Source organism: Struthio camelus, chromosome 7 (genome assembly GCF_040807025.1).
Source record: "Struthio camelus isolate bStrCam1 chromosome 7, bStrCam1.hap1, whole genome shotgun sequence".
Lineage (NCBI taxonomy): Eukaryota > Metazoa > Chordata > Aves > Struthioniformes > Struthionidae > Struthio > Struthio camelus.
In genome coordinates this window covers 19975689-20001799 of record NC_090948.1, presented here as the reverse complement: position 1 = coordinate 20001799, position 26111 = coordinate 19975689, and the positions used below count along the sequence as shown (strand labels likewise).

Here is a 26111-nt window from a genome sequence, read left to right as displayed (position 1 = left end):
CTCTCTTGTTATACCATGAGAGAGATGCTAGCTTACTCCTGAGCATGGTGCACAACAAATATAGGAAGCAAAGCTGAGTCCTAAAGTGCATGCTTCCATGACTATTAATGCGCATGTACAAGGTATCCATATGAGTCTACTTCTTATTTCATTCATTCTTAGGCCACGAACAAAAGATGATCTTAGGGCATACTGTATACTTCTACAGGTAAGAAAATACAATATTTTCAGTTAAGCATATGTTTGCTTAATTTACAATCTATAAACCAGTATACTATGCAAACAAAATATTTAGTAAACTATAACTGAGAAACTTCACATTTAATTTTGTGTTGCAAGAGTGTAATAAAATATGGAAAAAGTCTAGGGTATGCATGACGGGGAGGGGAGCTTAATGGAAAATAGTTGATGGGGAAGTGTTGCATAGGTTAAAACTATGAACTAAGAACACTTAAACTTGCAATTATTTCCTGTCATATTGTAGTTCAAAAGAACAAATATTCTCATGGCTTTTTGTTTTTATTTCCTCCTTATTCACGAGTTTACTTTATTGGTATGCTGCAACTTTGATACTACTGGAAAGTTTGAGTATATGCACTTTTTGGTGTTCCTGGAAGTTTCTACAGTGTTGCAGTTTATACAACAAACTCCTTCCAATTTGTCTGCGTTAACATATGATCTTTGCTCTTAAAGTTGATTTCTTCTTGTAGCGAATTTCTTCTTTAAATTTTGGCAGTGTAGATAACAGCTGTCCAAATGAGAGAAGGTCTGTTGTTAATGTAGAAGATCAGCTAGTAATTAAATTTTTTGAGAGAAGTTTTCTTCTCTGGGGTAGTATACTAGCTGTGGATTATGAGGAATATATCCTGTTGAAAGGAGGGAATGGTTTGGACTCATATGCAAGAGGGAAAAGTTAAGACTGCTGTGCTTGAAGGTAGGAGCTATTAGCATATAAATACTGAGATGCAAAACTTATCACTCAGAGGAGTGTGATTTATAGGCTATATAGTATATGAATATCAAAAAATATTAGCTGAACACTGCCTTTATACCTGTGGGCTTTCTTTTAAAAGATAAAAAATATATATACTTTTACAGTATAGGAGTTATTTGAATAGAAGTTGTAAGTAATATTTTTTCATAGTTTTCAACTGTCACAGAAGTTTTCTGAATTACATTTTTCTGGATAATTGTGTTAGCAACAACAAGCAAATAAGAAACAATCCTAATGACTTTTTTTCCCTCTATGCAGGTTATTAACCTAACGCATTTTTTTAATCTTTTTCAGAATCCTCAATTTAGTAACACTTCTACTTATGTCATCTATGCTCACTTGCTAAGACAGATAGCAGCCTTAACAGAAGCTGACCATCATTTCCTAGTGCACTGGTCTAAAAAGTAAAAAAAAAATAAAAAAAATAAAAATAAAAAATCAATTTTTTTAGGATTGCAATTGTTACTGTATTTCCATTGATGTTGACTGTTTTATGTAATATTTAAATTATACGGAAGTTAATTAAGTTGACTAGAGAGACTGTTTTTGTTGTTTTCAAAGCACGTTTGGACATAGTCTACTAAGTGATACTGATTTATAGATGCAAACTGTATATAACATATAAAAATAAATATCTTTACACAAAAAGAAAATAAATGCCTTCATTGCAAAAAACTACTAATATAAGGTTATTTTTTAAAAGATATATTCAAAATACAGTATTAATGCAAATGTCTTTGACCTTTCTTTAGATAAAGCGCTCTCTTTGCGTTATTTCCAGCAGACGCTGTAGCTTTGCTCTAGAGCATGAAAACCACAAATGAAAGCAATTCCTTGCTTCATACAGTCATAAAGGTGATGAGAGAGTGTAGTTAGGGCATTAGATTTTAATTAATGAAAAAACTTGAATATCACCAACCTAATAAAGTCATTCATGGGTGTAATTGTCTAAAGAATATCTTTTAAGTTTGCATGCATGTTGTCTTTAATCTTAGAGTGCCCGGGGTGAAGAAAGTTTAAACGTCCTCACTTGCAACTGCCTTATCTCCTAGGGAATATGTTAATTAAGGATCCCTTCTCTGCAAGGATAGGGATTACATACTTAGGTAGATATATGCATGTATATTCCTCCCTCCCTCCCCCTGAAATAGGTCCGCATTTGCTTAAAATTGTGGTAATTATAATTTCATTTGGAACAGTATTTGCAAATCAGATTTACTCTCTTGGTTAAGGATGCAATAGGCAGATTAATTTTTTCATTCTGAAAACAAACATTAGAAATCTAAACCATGTAAAAATTAGAGCTTTTAGTTCTAAAAGGATTTTTTAAATGTATTTAAACGTGTGTGTGTGTGTATATATATATATATGTATACACACACACACATATTTTTGCTATGACTATGGAAGTGATATATCACATGATTTAAATGTGCACTTGTCACAAGTGCATGAAGTTTTTTTAGTGTCCATTCAATAAGACTGAATATCGAAAAATTGAGAATTGTTCAGTATTCAGACTGCATAGTGAAATAGATACTTTTTTAACATTTTGTAAAGAACAAGTAATGATTCACATCTTCATTTTTTAGAATTGCAGACATTAAAAGGCATATTTTAAGAGTGCTTTTGCACTGAAGAGCATTTTTGTGTGCTAATATTAAAAGCCTTAAAAACAAAATTATAAAGTTTGTATGGGACAAAAGCTTGTTCTTCAGAAAGTAGTGTTGAAATCTTGATAATATAGGCCTCAGTGTGGGCAGTGATCACGTAAGAGTAACTGCAGCCTGTTTGTTCTAGGATTTCACAGAGAAGGTTCAAGCAGCTGGTGGACAGGTTACTGCAATTTATTTCTTTACGCTTATTTCCTGCAAAACCTGAAGAATTTCCACCCATGATGAAATGTACCTGGTGGATTCCATCAGCAACCAAAGTCCTGGCTTTATTTAGTAGGTTTTGTTTCTTAAACTGTGTGTGTGTGTGTGTGTGTATATATGTATATGTGTATGTGTGTGTATGTATATGTATGTACATAGAGTTTTGGGGGGATAGTTTATACCTCTTTTCAGAGGTAGTGACAGGGATGGTGGCACAGTAAGAAGTGCAGTAGAACAGAGTGCCAAAAAGTACTAAGCAGAAACAGACATCTACTGGCAAGTCTTCATACTTGCTTTTTAGCAAAGAATTGCCGTGTATCGTTTTATCGTTTTCCTCTTAGGGCAACAGCTGCAGATCATTCAAACAAAAATCCCCATAGGCAACCTGTGGTTAAGGTTTTTCTTTCCAGCCTCTTTTGCCAGCAGACATCAAACTCAAACAGGTAACTTAGCTGGAAAGCCTGTAGAGGTTGAAGCCATAGGTGTGTTTGAAATTAAGTGAAGTCATATAAGAAATCCGTCAATCAAACTATTTTTTCATAGATTTCATCAGAATATAGAATTAATCTTCATCCATCACACCTTAACTTACAATGTACGTCACTGACTAAATTGGCTGGAGTCAAATGCCATAGAGGAATTGCCCTTGATGTTAAAAAACGTGTCAAGTTTTTGTTTTCATAGGTGGGCTGAGCTAGGGAATTACTATTTTTACAGCTATTAATATGATGACATACGGTGTTATGTTATGGGTGTAATTCTATAGCTAAGACTGAGACAAAGTTATTATTATCTGATTTATTTTACAAGTTTCTGAGATCATTAGTGCTGTGAGTGCCTGGAAACTGATATGCATAAGCATAATCAGGGCAGTGTTTTGAAAGACCTTTGTATTTTCTTTTCAGATGCTGCAAATAGTCTAAGTGGTCCTCCTATTATTTCGTATACGGATTTCTATAATTCTACGCTTGATCATATTGATCTTATGGAAGAATATCATAACTGGCAATGCTATGGAAATTCTCACAGGTGAGAGGGGAAAATAGATTCTTTTAAAGTAGTATTTCATCTGTCTTTAAGCACTTTCTATATATACCATATTAAATTTATTTTACTGGAAAACATGGCATAACTGTTTGCAGCCACTGGCTGGATGTGAGGTTGACTGTAATAGAATTCATATTCCATCTTTGTAAACCAGATAAAAGTGTAAATTATAGTAATATGAGTTTATTTACTGATATGGACTTCTCTGCTGTTTTTTGTGCTAGCTGTGTCTTGCCATGAATATATTATTTTAACCTATAACATATTTACAAAAAGTGATGTGTGAAGTGCACATACTTACCACTTAGTGATAACAATGTATCTAATTATCCTCTGTATGTTACATGTAGCTCTGATCCTGAAAAAAACTTAAGTATCTCCATACTTGCATGTATTCTTGTTTGTTCCAGTGAAATCATTCGATCTATTTTTGTTACTTGAAAAATAAGAACATAACTCTTTGCAGGCTCAAGCCGATAAAGGCATTTCTCTTCTTGTGAGAGACAGCCAGAAGTTTTATTTAAAAACTTATCAAGAAATAGGCATTTAATCTTTCTGCTGAGTTGTAAAGTCTTGTTTATGTGTTATTAATAAAAAAATGTGTTGCAATGTTTAATATAGATGTATTTTTCAGCGACTTGAAAAATAATGTCTCCAGATTCCTCGCTGGGGTCTTTATGGCTTGAATCACAAGATGATTTTAATTTTCCCCTTATTTTAAGGCTTTTATAATATCCTAATTTAAGACATCAGCCTCCAAACGTGTCCTTGTGCTTGTATGTGTGCAGTTTTCACTTCCTTCAGCAGGTTGTTGAGGAAAACTAGGAGGGCAGAATTTGTTCCAACAAAACAGACATTATTTTAGGCTAGGTTTCTGTCTGATATCTGATATTCTGCTTGGGAAATTAAAGAGGAAGAAAAAATGACGTGAGAGATGATAGCAGTAAATGTACAGTAAGCTTTATGTAGTCTCAGTCAAAGTATTAGTGTCTCAGTGGTGCTGAGCTTCAGACTGCTTTTTGCATGGATACCATCTGGCTACTTTGGCACCCACATCCAAACTTACAAAAGGGCTGTGAGATTTCCACCTGCTCCAGTTCTTTTGGATTAGCTGGGACACTGGGAATTCAGTATTTATCAAAACAAAGTTTGTTTGATTCATAGTTTCTGAAGTAATAGAGACTATATCACTCTTAATGTAAACATGATTCTTTTTACTCTGTATTTGCTCTCTTTTTTTCTTCAGTTTTATGTCTTGTAAATCTGCATAGTTGCACTTCAAAACCAAAGAATCTCAATTCCGGGCTGTATGCTTGGAATTAATAAGGCCCAATATAAGCAAGTCCCAGTTCACCTTACGTGTAAAATATTTTAAAATACATAATTCTTCCAGCTAAGTCGAGAATGCTTGGTATAAGTTTTTTATTAAGATTTCTAGGAGACCAATGAGAGATCTTTACTTCCTCTTTTTTCTTTCCTAAAGACAGTAGAATCCAGACCTCCTCATGGGCCTCTATGTAGGGTCTGAAGCTCAGTCCACATACCTAAGTATGAACATCTGCTGGATGACCTAGCTCACTCTGCCAGCCTGTACTGCTGAGCCTGCCACAAGTTGTTCAGCTGGGGTTAGCCTGGAACAGATTTTGAGTTCGTCTGCTCAGAAAGGCAGGCTGTGTTAGCTTGGGTTTCATAGTGCACTTGAGAGTAGAAAGAGTAAACACACAAGTGCCTGCAAAGATAACGTAGGACAAGATATTGGTGATAGTTGGGATTGTCTAATGAAAATTTGCAACCATTGTCAGGTGTTTGTCTTCCCAACAGCAATGATTTGTATAAATTTCCAGAAGCTAGGCAAAATTCCCAGAAAAATGAATATTAAAAATAATATAGAAGGCTTATGGATATTTTTGATACAGGAAAAGTTGTGTAGTGTTTTACCAAATGCCTCTCTATTGTGCCATAATCATAGTTAAAATAATTTTAGAACAAAAGCGGGAGAGTTGGCTTCAAATTGACCTCAGAAGGAGAAGGCAATGTATGAGACTTGCCTTGGCTTACATCTTAAATCAAACCATCTGCTTTTGTTTTACATATACCATACTTCTCAGTACTAACAATATAAACTACTGACTTTTGAGACTTTGAATATACCTATGTAATGCTTTCCAAGGCGAAGAAATCTTTTGGATTGAAACGTGAATTGACTTTGGTCGTTTCTTCATTGCTATGACATTGCTTAGCCACTTAACTGGACTGCTCTAAGGTTTGGCATCTTGAATGCAAATTTCTGTGCTCCACGGTACTTTTGGGCTGGAGAGAAGCTGTTATATTCTGTTGAGTATTATAATATTAACATAGTGTTTGTGTGTTGTCAAACAAAATACATACTAAATGCTGCTAGCAGTGTTGCTTATCAGAGTTAAATCCTTACAGGTTCACACAGGGAAGCTTGTTGATATCTATATTTTTCTGTTAAACTAGGGCTTTTTGCTAAAGTAGAGCTGCTGTTATCTGACTTCTATGAGCTAAATGAACGAAAGACTTACTAAAGTAACCAGTAACAAAAAAAATGTTCCCCTAATGATTTCTGAAGTTTTTCAAAACCCTTGGTGGTATTTGATTGCAGTGAAATGTTGCTGTGATCTGATATTTTAGAAATGTGGAGCACCGGTAGCCTCAGATTAAATCAAAAGGACCTGTGGAAAATCAATGCCTTTGAAAAACAGATCTGCAGCAAATAAGCCAAAAGAGAAATATTTGCACTGTGTACCTGAGAATGCTACACTGAGATAGTTGTTCTGCTTGTATTTAGTAAGATGATATTCACATTTTCATTACTTCAGTGTAGCAATTAAAATTTAATATTTAGAGCAGGAGGTACTTCCTGCCATCTGTAATAGATAACTCTTCGGACTATTGAGCAATGATAAACAAAAAAGAGGTATATTTAGAATGTGTACTATTGCTTATTAGCATTTCTACTCATAGTATTTGTAACTAAATGGTTTGAGTTTTACAGAACTGAGTGTATATATAACACAAGAATGGCAGCTATTTACAAATTAATACTAGTAGAAGGAAGATGGTTATTGAATAGTAATACAGAGATTCACTCCTCTTTTGCTCTTTAAGAAATTTTTTTTTCCCTCATTTGTCATTCAGGTTTTCTTTCTGTCAATATCCATTTATTATTTCAATAGCAGCAAAAAAGGTTATTATTCAAAGGGATTCAGAACAACAGATGATAAGCATTGCACGGGTAAGTCATATAGTGATAAATGTTTGTGTCTAATCAATTGTAAACCTATGTTGGCTAAATATTCTATACAGCACTTCATCACAACTTTAATATTTAAGGCTACCCTGTAAAAGTACTTGAGCCATTTTACAATTTCCAATCTACAAATATTCATGCTGAATGCTTTCAATATTTTTTTTTATCTTAATGTGCTTGGCGTCAGGATGCTCATAAATACGGAGTTGTGGGGAAAGAGTTTCAGTAAATTGTTTTTCTTAATTTTCTTTGAGACACCAGCATGATGTACTAGCAAGTTTGGCTAACAAGATAGTTAAGGAAGAAAAATTCCCTGAGAATTGTGGTCCACTTCCTATTTTATTCTGTAAAGCTGTATTGTCACTGAAGACCAAGATGGGATTGTATGTTCACAAGTTACAAAAGAGGTTCCGCTTCTGGGCAGTTTCTTTCCTTTTGAAAGAGGCTTTGTCTCCCTCCTTTGCTGGTGACTTCCTTTAGATGGTAGGTGTTGCTAGTTTCCACAGTGCTCAGTATGGGAGCGCTACATACTCATTCCTGTCCTGCTGGACCTGCCTTGTGGCTAGCTAAATGAAAACACAAGCCAACCTCTGGAGTCTTGTGGGTATCTATTCTTAACTATTTGGGGAATTTAAAAGGTTGCAGTACAATTGCCACCTTCTGATTTAGACTTCCTGTTAGGTTTGTTAGAGTATGGTGTAAATGATATCTACAGTAGAAAAGAGATTATGTTTCTCTCCACCTCTTGCAGGTATTGAAGCAGCTGTCATATTAGGGTTGTCTTTAATGCAAGATTAACTAAAGATTTCCTACATTTAACCAGAGTGACACTCTTTTCTTTTTAAAGAAGATATTGTGTGTATAATGTTTCTTTTCCATTCGAATAGCAAAGCCTTGTGGACAAAGTCTCTCGCAGACAGAAACCTGACATGAATATGTTGTTCCTAAACGTGAAAGTGAGGAGGACGCACCTTGTCAGTGATTCACTTGATGAGGTATCACAAATGTAATTAAATGGTGTGTTACTGCAAAGTAGCTACTGTACTTTGATTTCACTATGATAAGTCATTTAAATCTTTCTGTGCAAAGAGCTAGGAAATATAACTGCATAATACTAAATAGAAGTAATAATTGCTATCACAGCAGCAGTGATGTGGAATAGATCAAGTTGGACTTTCTGAACTTTATTTTCTGTCCTTGTGCTCCTCCATAGCTAAGCCCACAATGAGCACTTATGTTTGCATGCTGCATAGTCTGTTGGTGTGTTTGCTTTTAATTTTTCCCTTAAGAATACCCTACAGTACCTTGTTCTGTGATAGAAACACCAATAGTAAGTGGCCAATCTGACCACTAGATGAATTTGTTTTATTCTAATTCTTGGAATGCTTTTAGTCTTCTCTTCCACTAACTTCTCTGTCCTGTAATATTTGTTTTAGGCTTTCTTAACTTCATATCTTCATTTTAACTGATTTATCATGTTCCAGAATATAATTTCTCCTTTTTTAGAATCGAGATAGATGTGTCCACGAAACCTTTTAAATTAACATTAAATGATGAAAATAATGAAATCTAGTTCCCTGATCTTGCTCGATTAAAAAAAAAAAAAAAAAAAAAAAAAAAAAAAAAACAGGCTGACAGTATTGAAAAATTGTTTCAAATGGTGAAAAGGTGAAAATAAATCAAGATTTTTGGTTCTGTTCTGATTGCTCGTGTTCAGAAAACGTAAGTTTAAGCTTTTTCCTAGATTAAAGCCAGTTTATTTTAGTCTCATCTCCTAGGATAGAAGAACTATAAACTGCTTTATCTGAGGCATTGTATGTTTCTTTTTATCACACTGGCATAACTAGGAACAACTGCAAAAGTTGCAAAAGCCAAAACCTTCTCCTATTTATTTCTGATATTTTATTCTGCCTGTCTCAGGGATGAGCAAGAACGTACTATAAAATTTCCATGTTCTTAAAAGAGTAGGGAATGGAAGTGTATTTGGGGTGGAGGGAAGGGACTGTTATTTTGTTTAAAAATTGAAAATTGATTTGTAAAGGAAAATCAATTCAACTAGTAAATTGTTTGTCTCAAATAATACAGATACCTGTATGTATAAAATATACACAAATGGGATTTACTTGAGCAGCAAAAAACTGTAACTGGTTTAGTACATGCTTCATCCTAATTGATTTCAAAGTTTTTTCTGGAGTTGACTGGTAATTATTGTTTTAAAAGAAAATTGGACAGGGACATTATCTGAATGGTTAATGCTAATTGTGAAAGGCTGTAATCTAATTCTTGCATACGTGAATGAAATGCTGCACGTAGCCTTTTAGGACAAAGGAATGAAAAGAGGTGTTACTATAGTCTAAAAAGCAGCTTTGCAAAACAGTTGGTATTTGCTGGCAGATAGCCTGTGCTGAATAGAACTATATCCAAATGTTGACAATTTTAGTTACCACCTTTTTTGCTAAATATCTCCCAAGTGAGGGTGTCTAAAAACAAAAAAACAAAAAAACTAACATGTCTTCCTGGTAGACCGGCACCTGCATAGATCAGAGGGTAGGTCTAGAGTATTCCAGGCAGAGTCAATTCCAGTGTTTGTAGGATCTAGTAGCTCACTAAAAGGCTGCTTTGGGTACCACTGCACTTGTTCTGCAGTCCAGGGAGAGACACTCTATGCAAGTTGATTGATGATGTCAAGCGGTCGTGACACCTGCTTCCCCGAATGAATCTTTTTTTAAATGTAATTGTGACCTATTAGTAGGAGATGATGAAAACTAATAGTTTAGAGTCTTCTGGTAAGAACTGTAGAGATGAGGAAATGTGTCCTGTAAGGCTAGAAGTTCTGATAATATGTTAAGTCTACTTTTTTATCTCCCTATTTTGTAATAGTTGGCAAGAAAGAGGGCTGATCTGAAAAAGAAGTTGAAAGTCACATTTGTAGGAGAAGCTGGTCTGGATATGGGTGGCCTGACAAAAGAGTGGTTTCTTCTTCTAATTCGACAAATTTTTCATCCAGACTATGGTGAGTGCTCTAGCTGTCCTTAAGTACAAGTTTAGAAATTGTTAATTTTAAATTATCAGAACAGTGATGGATCAACTTTTCATTAGTCCAGCGTCAGGCAAGCCAGTTGTTAATTGATACTGTGAAAACAAGAGGGCCTGTCATCAATATAGTCGGGAAAGAGCTTTAGGCCTAGAAGATAGCAGAAGAGAGTGGGAAGTATTGAAGAGCTCAGAAGATTTTGGATTTTGACAGGGAGGTTCAAGTGTCACTGTGAAAATGAGACTTCATTTCAGTGGTATGACAAAATTAGAGGGCGAACAAAACTCTCATCGATGGAATTGGAATGAAAAGTAAGATTAAGCTTTTTAAGACTTCAGTTGTGCTACATCTTGTTTCACAAATGAGAGCCTCAGTGTTCATGTTTTGTTAGGATCCCTAGGCTAGTCACTATGTTGGATACAAAGCAGGAGGATTCAAGACTAGCAGCAGACTTTGTTTCAAAAGTCTGTTGACATATCTGTTGTGTTACAATGCTTCCAGCTCTATCCAGAGGTAGGACCTTGATTTGCCTCTGGGCAGATGGGAGAAGGGCATTAATTACTTTATGGAATGAGAGGGGCGGTTTAAATCTGTTATAACTCAGATGGAATTGGGCCTTTGAATGAGTGGTTTCAGTTTCTTTCCTGAGTAGTTTCTGTGAGTATTAGTGAATTGTTAGACTTACTAACAAGCTAAGAGTAATAAGCAAAAATTGTTCCAGCCATTCAAACACTGGTGTTTGCCCTTGGAAATTTTCTGGAATAAATATATGTGTGGACAATATTCCAGTATTTGGAATCAGAATAAGAATCTTCCCATTTAGCTTAATATGTTGTTTGACTGAAATCAGAAAATGGTATTCTTATTCCAAAGCAGAGAGACAAATAGCTGTATTGCTGTAGGTGGATCTGGAGTGTTTTGTTCCCCATTTTGAATTTTTTCAATGAGTCAGCTTTCCTCTGTTGTGCATATATATGTTAGCAATATGTTCCTAGGTTAAAGTGTGCACAGGTTCGTTTAGATTAGAAACATTGATTAATTGTCATTCAGCATGACCCCTGATAGTCCTTGATAGAATGCAAGAGCTTGTCTGTCTCTGTCTGGAGGTTTTCCTTCCCCCCGACATATATGGTCCTCAATTGTTTATAGGACTCCTTCTAAAAATCCGTAGTTTTAAGCCAGAAATATCTCCTACCTGCCGAGATCATTATCTGCCTATAGCGTTTTTCTAGTTGAAAAGGGGTCTGTGTGGAGAAATAACATTTAGTGATAACAAACTTAATAGGAAACAGTTTATCCTGGAGAAGTTATTCTCTAAGCCTGACAGTTCTGTTAATAAAAATGTGTTGTCAGCAGAGCGTGGAAGCTGACAAGTTTGGAAACATTCAAGAGTAGTTTTTTTCACCAGCTTTGGCAGTCTTTCTTGCTTTAAAGTGTAAATTCTTTCATTGATATGACTATCAGCCAAGTGAGGGAGGAGTTGAGAAGTGTTCTTGTCCCTTGGAAAGGGACTGTATAATCTGCTGTCTTTAATACTTAAGATGCAAATAATGTCTGTCGGAGAAGCTTGGCAAGAGAAGACCTTGCTGTTACTACCCTTGTGAACTCAGCTATTCTTGTGGACTTAACCCCTGAAATTAAAGAACTCTGACTGCCCTCCAATATGTAAATGTTATGATGTTGTGATGGTCTTTTCATCTTGGTGTGGCTCATTAGTAAATAGAGCTTGAGACCTGTTTTGCTCCAGCATCGCTGCTGTCGTTTCGTGTGTGGACCTGGCACTTCCTGCCACGCAGTGTCCTGCTGCTTCTGGTGATGGCACTGCGTGAACCTTTTGTGATGAGCTCGCTGTTGTAACACAAGTTTGAAAGATAAAGCAAGATTGTTCAGGAGAGTGGGGAAAAATAAAAATTTTGAAGGCAGATATTTACCTATAGTTTCTCATAAGGACTCCTAAGTTACGTTTCTGGCTGTACAGATGATGACACACTGAAATAGCCTGCATAGAGATGGCACAGAGCATCTGTTATTAGAGATATTTAAGAATACATTACACAAACACATCTCAGGGCTGATATAATTGATTTGGGGCTGCACTTGGTGATCCTTGCTGCGCGGTTCTCTTCCGCTCCTCCTGCAGAAGACAGGACACAGGGTTGAAAACAAGCATGGACATGTGTGCTGATAGACGCACTTGTAAGGGTAAATAGGAGGGAAAAAATGCTTCAGTATGACCTTTTGCTGAAGATAAAGTTTTGTAAAGAGCAACTTTCTTGTGCTTACAGGTATGTTCACGTATCACAAGGATTCCCACTGTCATTGGTTCAGCAGCTTTAAGTGCGATAACTACTCTGAATTCCGACTGGTTGGTGCTGTATCCGTTTATGTTCGCTAGAAGGTGCTGTGCGAACAGTCGTTTAATGAGTCCTTACATGGGTTCAGTGGGGCCTGAAGGTCTGCTTCCAGCTCATTCTGATATTGTATATACTAGTATGTTCCTTTTTGAATATATAGAAAGAATATGTCATTCAAGCAAGAGAGCTGAAAATAGGAAGAAAATGTTTTGGGTATGGGTGCATGGTACATTTTGCAGTCAGAAAATGCTAGAATTAAGATTGCATGAGCAGCTCTTTTATGTATTCATGGTAATTTTTTTACATAGTTAGTTATGTTTTTCAGTCTCGTTCAGTAAACATAAATGACCCTGTGTGTATTAATATTTCATTATAGTTCATTTAAATCTCTGTTGATCAGTATATGTGGGGTGTGTTTTTGTTTTTTATTTGAATGGAAGCCAAATGCTGTATCAAGCATAGGTTTATTTCTTAGGTTTTCTGTTGTTCCCACTTATGAAGTCCTCAGACGTATTATTAACGATAATGAGATGACAATGTCCCCATTTCACTAGTGGGAAGCTAAGTCATAGAGGGTATTCTGCTAATTTTTGGTATAATTTCAAGTTTTTACTGTAAACTGTTAGTTCAGGTAACTGTCATTATTTACTGTTTTGGTATACCTTCCTTAAATGACATAAGGACATGGAAGGCATTGTCTCATTTATCAAAAGATAATACTTAACTCATTAATTACTCATTAATACTCATTAACTCAATAATACTCATTATTAACATGAGTATGAGGCAAAAGGCCTAAATTGGATGATTCATCTACTTTAATTGAAACTAACTAATTTAAAATTATGCTGGTTTTATGTTTGTTTTACATGTTTAAGTTTTATGACAAAATGTGAAATATTTCTCAAGTGTAGGTTGCCCTTGATATGAAGCTAAAACAGTAGGGTGTAATAGCGGATCTGGCAGTAACAAATACAAGTCTAAGAGGAATCAGTTTCTTGTATATATGCCAATATCTTTTTAACTGGTATGGTAGCTTGCTCTCTCTCACCCTTACCTATTTCCCCAAAGTCTGTCACTATGGCGTTTCATCAGACATTATTAAATGGGCTAGTTGAGGAGCTGTAGTGCCAACACAGGTTTGACTTTATGCTTTTAATTTTATTTACAGAAAAAATTGCTGTAGCGAATAGAATTTTTAGGTTCTATAGAATCTCTCAAGAATTTTTGGATTAACAGTCTATATCTACAGTTCTTAATTTTTTTTAATCATAACAATACTTTGAAATGATAGCTTCAGGAAATACTCTCATCAAATATTTTGATGAAGGACTTCAAATGTTCTGTCGATGTGCATCACTCAACTGCTTTAGTTATTACATAAATGAAATATAAAATTGTGTTTAAAATAATGTCAGTCCAAAAAATTTAAATAATTTCTGTTCTGCCCATTTATTTAGCATGTATTAGAGTATGCTCAGTAAATATTCTAATATTTTTTCCAAGTTAATTAAAATATTAACTACACTGAGGATGTGGGTTTTTCCCCTTAACCTTTGACACATACAGCTTATGGGACTTGCTGTATATAATAGCATCACCTTGGATATTCGTTTCCCACCTTGCTGTTACAAGAAGTTGCTGAGTCCTCCCATTGTTCCCTGTGATCATAACGCACTCATAGGCATCTGTGATGTTACATTAGAAGACCTGGTTCAGATTATGCCAGTAAGTATTAAGCATTTTTGGAAGCTAAATTACCGATTTAAAATCTGTTTTGTTTAATTCAATGCTTGAATTATAGACAGCTTCAGAACAGCTGCCTTTTTGCACTTACTGATAAACAATCTCCCTTTTTCCATTGAAAATAGAAATTTTCCACGTGCTCTAGCATAGTAGAATTTTTGTAGATCTACTTTAATTGAAGTTAGAATACCAGAGTTCAATATGAATGTTCTGGGCACATAGTAAAAGGGAAAATTTAACAGCTTATATTGAAATTAAAAAAAACCCACACACTTCTAAATATGCTATTTAGGCACTGTGTTTTTCTGTATGTATAAACATTTTGAATATGCGTTTTTTTTCCCAAGGTACTTTTTGCATAGAGTAATGATTCTGGGATGTCCTTGTAAAGTAAATCCTTCAGTTTTGTAAGTTTACTAAAGGGTTTTTACTGTTATTGTAGGAGTTGGCCCATGGACTAAGTGAACTTCTGTCCTATGAAGGCAATGTTGAAGAGGATTTTTACTCAACCTTTCAGGTCATTGCATACATGATTATAAGTGATTCTCAGACTAGTTCAATAATTTGGAACCAGTGTTTCTGCAATGGTGTGGCCCTCCAGGGTGCTTGCTGATTGTTTGGAATATAACTGTATGAGGATTAAAGCTTGCTGTACGAGAATCGGTCTAGCCCTTGGGGCTTAGGGTCTGCATCAGGCTGCTCCATCTTGCAGGGCTTTGAGCTGTCGCTCTGTGGCAGTTCAAGTCAATCTAAGTATTGACTGCCAGGCTCCCACCTGCTGCTGGTGCATTTCTGGCTTTTTGCTTCCTCTGACACCATCACCTTGCAATCAGTGACTTTGTCTGCGGAGTTGTTGAAAGTTGTAATATTTAATTAAAAACAAAATATTCAGAATTGCAGCATGTGCTAAAGAGGAGAGACACAAATGAAATACATGCAGTAATAAATACAGGCTTTGTAATTTGTGAGTATGTGAACGTATTCTCTCGTTCTGAGCTTAAATCCTCTCTTTCCCCAGGTTTTTCAGGAGGAATTTGGCGTTATAAAATCTTACAACCTAAAGCCAAATGGAGATAAAATTCCAGTTACAAATCAGAATAGAAAAGGTACTTCAGGACATATTAATTACACGTACTGTACAGATTGGAATTTATCAGTTTTTTCCCTTTACAAGTCTGTGTTTTGTTTAACAAAGTGTGAAGCTGAAATTCTTAAAAGTCTTTCTAGTACACCTACCAGCTTTAATTGTATCTTAATAGTACCTAAAGTAAAATACATTCATTTTTATTAATTCAGTGCAATTTATGATAACACAACAAATGATTGTCTAAAACTTATAACGTAACGAAAAATAACATTTTTCTTTTTTTAGAATATGTGCAGCTTTATGTTGATTTTCTTCTCAATAAATCAATCTACAAACAATTCGCAGCTTTCTATTATGGATTTCATAGTGTCTGTGCTTCGTATGCTCTACTGGTAAGAATAAAGTAAAGGCATAGTCTTTCATTTCTGTTTCAGATATGTAAAAATGACTAATCTAAATTATGTAAGTTACTCTCAGCAACTCCAGTGACTGTTTTTAGAATTCATAAGGAATCTTGATTAATCAATGAAGTTGAATAAACATCTAACTATAGGCATATAGGGAATGTTTGTTTTGATATTGAGGAGTCACAGGTTCAGACGTAGTTTTCTCCTGCTCTCTACTGTCAGGCCTATCAGTAATTTTACAGGGGAAAGGGAGGAAGATAATAAAGTAGTGAAAGTCATAGGTTGAAGACCCCATTTTTTAACCGTGTTGCGCTTGGGAAATATAGCAGGGGAGATCCAGAGTAACAGACTAGACCACAGGCAAGTTATGCATAACTATTTTTAAATATAAGAGTAAAATTCCATGTTTGTAAGTTGTGTGTAATGCACTGGCAGCAGATCTGCAAGAGTTCCAGGAGTCCAGCAAGCACAAAAGGAATTAAGCAGGCAGTGAACTGTCACCTGTAGTGATCCATTAGAAGCAGATAAATAAAGGTTCACAAATTATGTTTAACAGTGTGTATTCACTGACAATTCACAAGCTCTCATGTGAACGTTTACACGGACCCTGTATTCCCTACAGTCACAAGCAGTAAAGCAACTATGTCTGTTCACGTACCCTTGAGTGACTGCTCCAAAAACCCAAGTTACCTTCTGCAGGAGGAATATTCAGTGAGACTGATATTAAATATGCTTTTGTACTCAGTCCTATTTAGCTGTTGGAATGTCTTTTATATTTTACGTTGTTCCCTGTGTAGTAAGAAGAGAAGGAAGAGGCAATTACAGTTTGCATGAGAATTTCTGCATTCCTGTGACATTAACCAAATATGACACTTGCAGCAAAGTGAAATGTGACCAACTGCAGGGAAGTTTCAGAAAGGAGAATGAAAATCCATTGAAATGCCATGAAGTACTTTCATGCAGCTTAACAATGGTGTAGTAAATGATTAAGTAGGTTCTACTAGTGTAAGTTTAGCAATCATTTAACATGGTTTATTATTTTATGTATTAGCTTTGCACAGTAGTGTGTACAACAAAGAGTCAGGTTCTGGCTGCCATTGCTCCTCATCAGTCCACTTTAGATGTAAGCGAAATTTGAATTTTTTTTTTTTTTAAAGAGAGAGAGAGAGAGAGAGAGAAGACCCTCTTTGTGAACTCCAGCTGTATAAACATAATTTTTTTTCCTGACCTGTTTGTAATCTAACTGGAAGACAAGCAAATCGGTGTAATAAATGTAACAACAGAAAGGAAATGAGGAACAAAAGAGATACGCTAAAACATGGTATTTTCCAGTGATTTTGCTTTTTACTATATATGGTAGTAAGAGATTCATCAAAATGTTGAGGAATTTATTTTTCTATGAAACAATGTGTCAGATCAAAGTTTTAAATTTAATATTTGAATATTGTTAATTTTTCTGTAATACCAACAAATTAGCCTAAATAATTTTTAATCTGATCCTTGTAGCATCATTTCTCATATTTAACAAAAATTAAATATTTTACAATTAATTTCTGAAAGCTACTTCGCCCAGAAGAGGTTGAAATTCTTGTTTGTGGTAGTCCTGAACTGGATATGTCTGCTTTACAACGAAGTACCCAATATGAGGGCTATCAGAAAACTGATCTTACTATACGGTAGGCTTAATTTTTGTCATTCTAAATATTGACTCTTAAAACAGCATAAAATGGTAGTCTCCTCTTTAAATATAGTCTGAGAATGAATCATAGATGATTGAAGTTTTTAAAATTTCCAAATAAGACACAGACACTTTTTTTTTAAATCTGTCTGTAGGAACAGTTAGAGCCTCAATGATATATTATGTTGCTGGATATCTTTAGAGGGATGTAACCAGTTTGAATTAGAAGTAGTGAAAAAGAACAGTAGTTTCAAATCCTGCACAGTGAAATCTGAGTCTTTATTTTTATTATCTAATCTTCTAAAAGTGCTTTTTTCTCTTCCAATGCTATTTGATACTCAGGATATTTATAATAGTAGGACAACTTTTTTTCATAGATAAATGGTTTGGGGCATCATTTGACAGTACATCATTGCAAAATTCAGAAAATGTTGTATGTGTCAAATCCCCAGGAATTTTTTCAAACCTTTATATATTAGGATAGTACTGATGTCCTACTTATTCCATTAATTAAATTTGTAGTTAGTGACAATTCGTCGTATAATATTTGCATTTGTATTATATCCTCTTGCTTTGTCAGGATATTGCACCTTGCATCATTTTCTTCTTCCTCTATCTTGAATATAGATACTTTTGGGATGTAGTACTTGGGTTTTCTCTTGACCTTCAAAAGAAGTTGCTACATTTTGCTACAGGAAGTGATAGAGTACCCGTGGGAGGGATGGCTGATTTGAATTTCAAGATTTCAAAGAGTGAAACATCCACTAATTGGTAAGTAATTTTCTGGCTGGAAGTAGCCTCATGATCACAGGCTCTGGTTCTCATGGGAGACTTCAGCCACCCTGACATCTGCTGGGAAGAGAGCACAGCTAGGCACGAACAGTCAAGGAGGCTCCTGCAGAGCATTGATGATAACTTCTTAACCCAGGTGGTGGAGACGCCAACAAGGAGAGGTGTGCTGCTAGACCTTGTACTAACAAACAAAGAAGGTCTGGTTGGAGGAGTGAAGGCTGGGGGCAGCCTTGGCTGCAGTGACCATGAGATGGTGGAGTTCAGGATCCTACGAGGAGGGAGCAGGGCAATAAGTAAGATCGCAACCTTGGACTTGAGGAGAGCTAACTTTGGCCTCTTCAGGGACCTACTTGGAGGAATCTCATGGGGTAGGACCCTAGAAGGAAGGGCGGTACAGGAGAGCTGGTTAATATTCAAGCATCACTTCCAGCAGGCTCAAGGTGGGTGCATCCCTCTGAGTAAGAAGTCTAGCAAAGCGGGCAGGAGACCTGCATGGATGCGCAAGGAACTCCTGGCAAAACTCCAACAGAAGAAGGAAGTCTACAGAATGTGGAAAAGGGGACAGGCCACTTGGGAGGAATATAGGGATATTGTCTGAGTATGCAGGGATGCGAAAAGGAAGGCTAAGGCCCACTTGCAATTAAATCTTTCTGAATGTCTTCAGAAAGAAGAACAAACTAAATTATAAAGGAGAAACTCTGTGGTCCTTTCTAGCTTGTCTTCAGGATGTTATTAAACCCATTTATTGATTACCTAAAATTAGCAGATGATCATCTAAAATGAAATCAGTTCTCCAGGCAGTGTTTACACTTGAGTCCAGGAATTACTTATTTATAAAGATTCTCCTTGCATGTCTTTGGTACAAAGAAACTATTAGCTTTAGTGTTCCTAGCATGACAGCTGAGCTAATTAAAATATGCTGTGAATCACCATGGATTTTTCTAAATTCATTGAGTCTACTTGTCATTATGAGTAGCAGCCCCTGCAACTGCAAAAAGAATTTCTGTTTTTCTTGATGGGCTAAATAAGGATTTTGATATGTATGGCTGGTGAAGATGTAGAGTTCTTTTACTGTCTTTGGTGGTTGATCGAATTGCTACTGCAGAGGTTGTTCCTGTGTGCTAGGAGCAAGGTAACCTGTAACTTTGTTGTGGAAGTTAAACTGAAGTTCATGCCAAGTACTTAGCTTTCAGGTAGTGTTTTATTTTGTGTTGAAGTGAAGTGAAAAATTCCTCATACTTTTCCAGCTAGTATTTTCCTTCTCAAAAATGGAGAAAATTTGCTTAAATAATTTGGAAAGCTGTCTAGAAAAGCTTGCTGGTTCTGAAGCTTCCTGAACAGAAATTGGTCGCTTTCTCTCCTTTCTCAAACTTTTAACATAATGAAAACACTTACAAGGAACTATGTTTCTAAAAAGTCACAATTTTGTTGGTTTTCTGTGGGGACCTGAAATATGTGCATGTCAATTTTGGTTTTGTTTTTAAATGTTGTTTATATTGTTACTAAAGCTTTATTGGATTACCTGATAACTGACTGTAGTAATATCTTAAATGAACATAAGGATCTGGTAAAACAAATGAAGAAAATTCAGTCATCTTTGAATCTGTTTAACTTCACTGTTCTGTAAATTGCTGTTTTTCTTGAAACTAGAAAAATGCGTTTTGAAATAGTATGTATTTTAGAGTTATGTAGGTCTGTATTTTAAAAGGTAATCTTTGCAGCCAGACTGCTAGCGCGGTGATGAACATAGGCGTGTTGGCATTGCGTTGCTCGCACAATCAGAGAACATAATTCCCTCAGTGCTCTCCTGCCTGTCACTTGAGTGTAAAAAGGATAGGAATATCCCACAGTTTCTTTCTGCCTGCAGCTGTGAGGCAGGACACAGGTGGCATCTAGTACTAATGGCAAAACAAATATTTCTATTACTGAAGAATAGTTCTCATCAAACCAATACCTCTTAGTGATGAGCAGGGTTTGCAGTGTTTCCACCAGGCAATCTGAAGCGACATCTGCAAATATATTCAAGCTCAGCTTTCAGAAGAAACTCCCAAGTTCAAATATTGGTAAGACTAGGACCAAAATTTGTGAACTGTTGTTTTTCCAGGGCTTCAGTCAGCTCCTCAGCGCTTTGCACTGACATATATATCTGTAGGGGTGTGTTTTACCAGGCTGAACTTTCAGCCTTCTGTATCCTTACAGTAACTGTCGTCCATCTAGCTGTGTCCCTTCCTACTCCATGACTGACCCTGTTCTTCACATTGTGCGTTCTGATTATTCCAAATTTAGAGAAGAACTGATTTGGAAGTTGTGTGGCTCCATGGAGTTTGCAAAACCTGTAAGCAAAACCCGTTAAGTTCCAACTTAACCAAAAAGAAAGGGAGGGGAGGAGGGTTGCAGGCCAGCAGACAGGCCTGAGTACCTGAGGTGCGTGTTACCAGCAGTGGTGGTGTTTATATTCACAGCACACCTTGAACAGCTACACTAGGATAAGTATTCCTTTTATAGGATTTCTTTTTCAAGTAATATTTAACTGGAAATGTGTAGGTAAATGGCAGTGTCCTGCTTCTACTGTATTATTACGTGAGAGGGTTTATTTTTTTATTTTAACTTTTTTTAGGTTGCCTGTGGCCCATACCTGCTTCAACCAGCTTTGTCTCCCTCCTTACAAGAACAAGAAAGAATTGAAGCAAAAGTTGATTATTGGAATTTCAAATGCAGAGGGATTTGGTCTAGAATAAGGGAAAGTACTTCAAGAACAGCATTTTTATGTAGCAGTCACTCTCTTCTAATTGTGCCTTTAAGCTTTTCATTGTTATGTCTCTTGATACTGTGCAAGTCTTACCCAACTTAAAAACATTTTTTAAATTAAATAGGAAGTGTATGTTTTTTGCTGTATGGCAATACATCTACTGCTTGCTTTGTTACAGAAAGTTTTCTTCCTACAATAAGTTGGTCTATTTGATTTTAAAAAAAAAAAAAAAGAAAGAAAGAAAAAAAGAAGAAGAAGAAATAATGCTGACTAAGGCAAGTTCTAAGTTATAGCTCATTTCTGGTTATTCCTAATAGCACTTTAATCATAATTACCTTACATTGTGTGTATCCCACTGGGAAATAATATACAGAATATTTCTTGATTAACTAATCCCAGTGGTAGAATGTCTTCAATTAACATGAATAGTAGAAAAGAATGTAACATACAGCATGTAGCCATATTTTCACAAAGGCAAATAGGAATTTTAATCTTTATAAAATGTATGCAGTTTTAATATTCTGGTTTTCATTCTCAGTTAAACAGGCTGTCTGAGAAGCGTGTAAATAATTGCCTGGGAATAAATAGGGTTTTGATAGTGTCATTTACTGCTAAAGGTTTATTTTTTATGAATAAGAGGTTTTAGATGTTCTATACCCAGCTTTTACAGATGAACAGGATTGACTGTGCACGAAGGTTAGAAGGTAATTATCAGGTTAAGTGGATTCAAGGTCCAACTACAGGTATTAAGCAACTTGTATGTTCCTGCTCTGAAACTGACAACAAACTAAACAGATTTACTGTAGTTTCATAGAGTAAACAAAACTAGATATTTAAAATAAAATCCTCATATATTTAAATATTTCAGGAAAAGAATGAAATCCACATCATAAAAAATGGTATATAGTGTATCATGCTATCATCTTATCAGCAACTTTGCTGAAAGTCTTAAGCTATGACAAAAGTGAATACAGTAACATTTCAGAAGAATGTTGAAGCCTTCATTAACTCAAAGGTCAGCACCTAAAGACAATATTTTGCAGTTCTTCCCTGCACAAACTAGGTGGAAAAAAAATTTTAGTATGCTTCTTCTGAATTAGCAAACTAGGAGCTGGGAATACCTGGTTCTAAAATGCAGATGTAATTACAAGTCTGGGTTTTATTCATTAAACAATTTATTAGCATGCAGTGTAGTATTTTTTTCATAATCAAAAGCTACTGTGTGTTCTGTAGATTTTCATTTCAGCTGAATGAGGCCTACATCTTCCAAGATATTTAGGCTTCTAACTTGTCAACTTTCCCAGTTGACTTCTGCTGGGAGTTGGATGCTTAAATATTTTTGAGTGTGTGTATTCAATTACTTATTTGCAATGACAGCAAAATATTTTATTATTCTTGATTTTCCCTTTCTTTATTTGCATACAGCCAACAGTTGTTCACATGATGAACAAATTCATTTGTCTAATCTGTAGTCTCAAAGCCATTGTGGATTTTCTTCAGTAGCTAAGCGTAAATTGCATTTTATTCTCTTTCCTAGAGAAGGCAGTGGTGATTGTATTAATTTATTAAAGCAGAGATATATAGTGGGTTACTTTAAAATATCTGGCACTATTGTAATTGTGCTGTTATTGAAACAAATATTAAAACGTGTTCACTTCAGCTTGGAATGAAGCTAAGGTAGTGCTGTCTGTGTTAAAAGCAGCACTTCAAAATTGTGCACTTTATATCGTTTCTTCCAAAATGGAGATTTTAAAATAGATTTCAATTTACAGGAATTCCAATGTTAAGAAATAAATGAAACTTTCACCACTGCACTGAATGGACTAGATAGAAATTTAGAATTGCTTGAACCTAACAGCAGAAGTGGATGTAGGTAAGAAATCTGGAAACAAACACCTCCCTTTCCCCCGCTGTAGAATTGGATTCGTGGAATGTTGGCTTATAAATAAATAGCTCTATGATTTATCTGAAAACAAGGCACACTAGCCAAAATATTTTTTTATGGCTTAAGCCCACTTTTAATAATATTTATCTATTATTGTTAAAATGAAAGCTTTATCTTCTTATTTTCACTGAATTGCACTGTCTTGGGTTTAGTTTTATTTATTAAAGCTTTTTGATTTACTGTGTAATATTACCTCAGAATTCTAAAAAAGCTATTGTATTCGCATCAGTTTTTAAAAAAGATCCTGTCATGTGATGACATTTTATATATTTCCTGATGTTAATAAATTAAATAGTAAATTTTGTATTTGTTAAATGAAAGCATTGCACTTATTTATGAAATAAGCCTCTGATCATTTTAAAATTTTTCTTCAATGACATTTCGTTGTTCTTTTGTCTTGCCTTGTAATTCAGTAAATCTTTTTTTATCTCCATCATTGTTTTGTACAGTACAAAAGAAATCTGGTTTGTATAAATTTGTTCATTACTAAGTATCTATTTTTATGTATTAAAATTGTGCAGTCATTAAATCAAACACTTCAATTTCTGGCCTCATTTAATGTCAGATTTCTAAAACTGGTCATAATGGGCTTGAAAATCTTATCTGGCGCTCTGCTTTTGCTTTATTTTTCTTTTGAAAATTTTTCTTTGCGGTAACAGTTTTGTTAAGTCTTAGTATTGCTCACTGACTGAGAAACTGTGTTTCAACTACCAGAGGTACACCCAGAAGTATATTCCATAGCTGTAGTCAAAATTAAAGAGTTCTAGTGCTTTACCATGTTGTAACAATGCTGTAAAATAGTGTGAACTAAGTTGTCTTTGATCTCTCGAGTGCAGGAGTACTCTTGAGGCACAATGAGAGACGGGGTAAGCTGTTGTATGCTTTATCTTTTTCCAACTAATTTTCACTTTTAAATCAGGAGGGATATGGGACAAGAGCATTAGGCTTTTCCGTGGTCACAAGTCCTGATGAGAGGACTAACCTCTGACCACATTTAAACCTTCTTGTCTCCTTTGTACCACTTATGTTACCTACAGATGGCAGCAAAGATGGGGATCAAACCGCTTAATTAAATTTCAGATACGCCTCTTTACTTACAGGGGGTACTATAAGTACAAATAATTTTTTTAAAGTTACCTTACAGAAGTATATCATCAATCTTTTCAGATTCACAAAAGCAGCAAATCTAGGGTTTTTTTTTTTCCTTCTACTAAATGGATATGGAGGAGGGAGGGAAAAGCAGTTGCTTCTATCTAGTGATGGGTTTTGAAAAATGCTTTCTCTTTCCCTGAAGGTTTCTCTAGTGTGGTTTGGCGGAAATCAGAGACCTTTCCAAAGCTACCGAAAGGGGGAATTGTTTGCTGCTGATCTCTGAATAGCCAACAGCTTGAAGACTGATGTTTAGAAAGTGCTTAGAAAACCTACCTTGTCTTATCTTATTCAGACCAGCTATCAGATGGCTATTACTGGGGCTTAAAAGTGAAATGCAATATTTGTCTTTTGGTTTTGGCCAAGAGTTGGCAAGATTCTTTCTCTGTGGTTGTAATTGGTGGTCCTGGTTGACTTGCTGCAAAAGCAAATGCTGTGTCTTTCCTGATTTTTCACAGATGTGGTATTTAATATGCTTTCAGAATCCTTCCCTGAAAAAAACTCTGAAAGATCTTAAAGATCCCCTAAAATCTGCTTTCGTGTCAGTAGTACTGACAGGCAGACTGTAAGAGCATTTGTTTTCTGTGTTAGAGTACCTGGTTCATGTAAGCTAATTTCTCTTTTTTGTTTGGGTCAAGTAATTTTCCATTTTACCTGGATGCTTTTTCTTCACGATCTGTGCTGTTGTATATGTTGAAGTTGCTTGAACTTCTAAAGATTTATAGTGTCTAAGAAAATAGCAATGGAATGGCTTGGACTGACTGCCACAGCTGCATAATCCATGGTCAAGTGGGTTTTGTTGTTAAATTAATGAGCTAAAATGGGCCCCCTCTGGTTCTGCACCTTTCAACTTGTTAAATAAAATTTTATTCAAGTTTTTAAACCCCAATGGCTCTATGTAAAATATAACAAAAGAAAGTAGATATGGCAATGGTTATTATAGTTTGCTATTTTCTAGAGTTAATGTATTCATAGCTGTAGAAGGGATACTTGATTCAAAAGTAATTCATTCTGCAAATTACACTTAGGAGAGAACTCTGAGTTCAAGGAAGATGGGGAGAGTGCCTCTCTGAGGTAAAGAGAGCAGGCATTTGCTCAACTCTGGGAAGGTAAGAGAAGATCGTGCAAGGTGGTAAGCACCTAACTTGGTCCACGTCTGGACTCTTTCACAATCCTAATGTTGAATAATACCAATATGTATGAGAGAAACAAGCGCATCTTGAGTAGGATGTATACGTTAATGATCTTGTTGCATCTTTTACAACTTTTACGCAGAAATGCTTCATTTGCCGTTTTTGATTGCGTCAGTATTTATGAGTTGATATTTGTAGTGATGTAAACAGATTTTCACTTTCTGACCTTTTTTTTTTTTCCCTAGAAGTTGTGCTACTTCATGTGGATGTATGACCCTGGTCAGGTTTACTTTCAGGAATTTTTGCTTAAAGGATGTTTTGACTCTATTGCGTCCTTTCATAATAACCCAGGAGAAATGCATCTGTTTTCACAGAATCCTTGGTATCTTTATGCTAGCATCTCTGGCTGTTACCACACTATAGCTAATGTAGTCCCAGCTGGTATAGGGTTAGACAATAGCTGGAGACGATATCGGGACAGATTTACTTGTCGCTGTGTGTGTTATTCATATCATTCTTGTCAAGGAATGAGTTTGCCTAACATACATTTGGTCTCTTTGCTCTAGCCAAGTAGTCCAGTGCATTCAGATCATTTTATGTCAGTAGTTCTGCTGTGGAGACCAGGACCAGTGAGTGTTCTGTCCCTTGGAAAATTAATATCGTTGGGTATGGAAGTACATTCATTTTGAAGGCAGTGTGGCTTAAACTCAAATGTGTACATCTCGGTTTTGTTTTTGTCTTTGTCTGACAAAAACAGACAAAGTTTTAGTTGTTCTAGGTAATTTTACACACCTTATTTTCAAGGAGTGTGGTGGCAGCATTCATACTGCTGGGGAGAGGAGGGG

At 35.6% G+C, this 26111-nt stretch overlaps 1 protein-coding gene across 5 annotated transcripts in view; it reads left to right on the top strand.

Annotated features, from left to right (window-relative positions):
• HECTD2 (HECT domain E3 ubiquitin protein ligase 2) overlaps window positions 1-23526 on the top strand; it is a 66652-nt gene extending 43126 nt beyond the window's left edge. For 2 of the 5 annotated variants that reach the window (XM_068950075.1, XM_068950073.1), the window contains exons 7-21: window positions 163-208; window positions 1289-1398; window positions 2795-2943; window positions 3777-3900; window positions 7081-7177; window positions 8080-8187; window positions 10073-10205; window positions 12512-12600; window positions 14150-14308; window positions 14769-14843; window positions 15345-15432; window positions 15699-15805; window positions 17381-17496; window positions 18126-18269; window positions 20908-23526. In XM_068950075.1, the coding sequence (XP_068806176.1) occupies window positions 163-208; window positions 1289-1398; window positions 2795-2943; window positions 3777-3900; window positions 7081-7177; window positions 8080-8187; window positions 10073-10205; window positions 12512-12600; window positions 14150-14308; window positions 14769-14843; window positions 15345-15432; window positions 15699-15805; window positions 17381-17496; window positions 18126-18269; window positions 20908-21028 (1666 nt within the window). In that variant the 3' untranslated portion in view covers window positions 21029-23526. Of the gene's footprint in view, window positions 1-162; window positions 209-1288; window positions 1399-2794; window positions 2944-3776; window positions 3901-7080; window positions 7178-8079; window positions 8188-10072; window positions 10206-12511; window positions 12601-14149; window positions 14309-14768; window positions 14844-15344; window positions 15433-15698; window positions 15806-16977; window positions 17142-17380; window positions 17497-18125; window positions 18270-20907 lie in introns of those variants that run through there. The other 3 variants (XR_011142187.1, XM_068950074.1, XM_068950076.1) reach the window with 3 other exon arrangements.
• Window positions 23527-26111: the final 2585 nt, after the last annotated feature.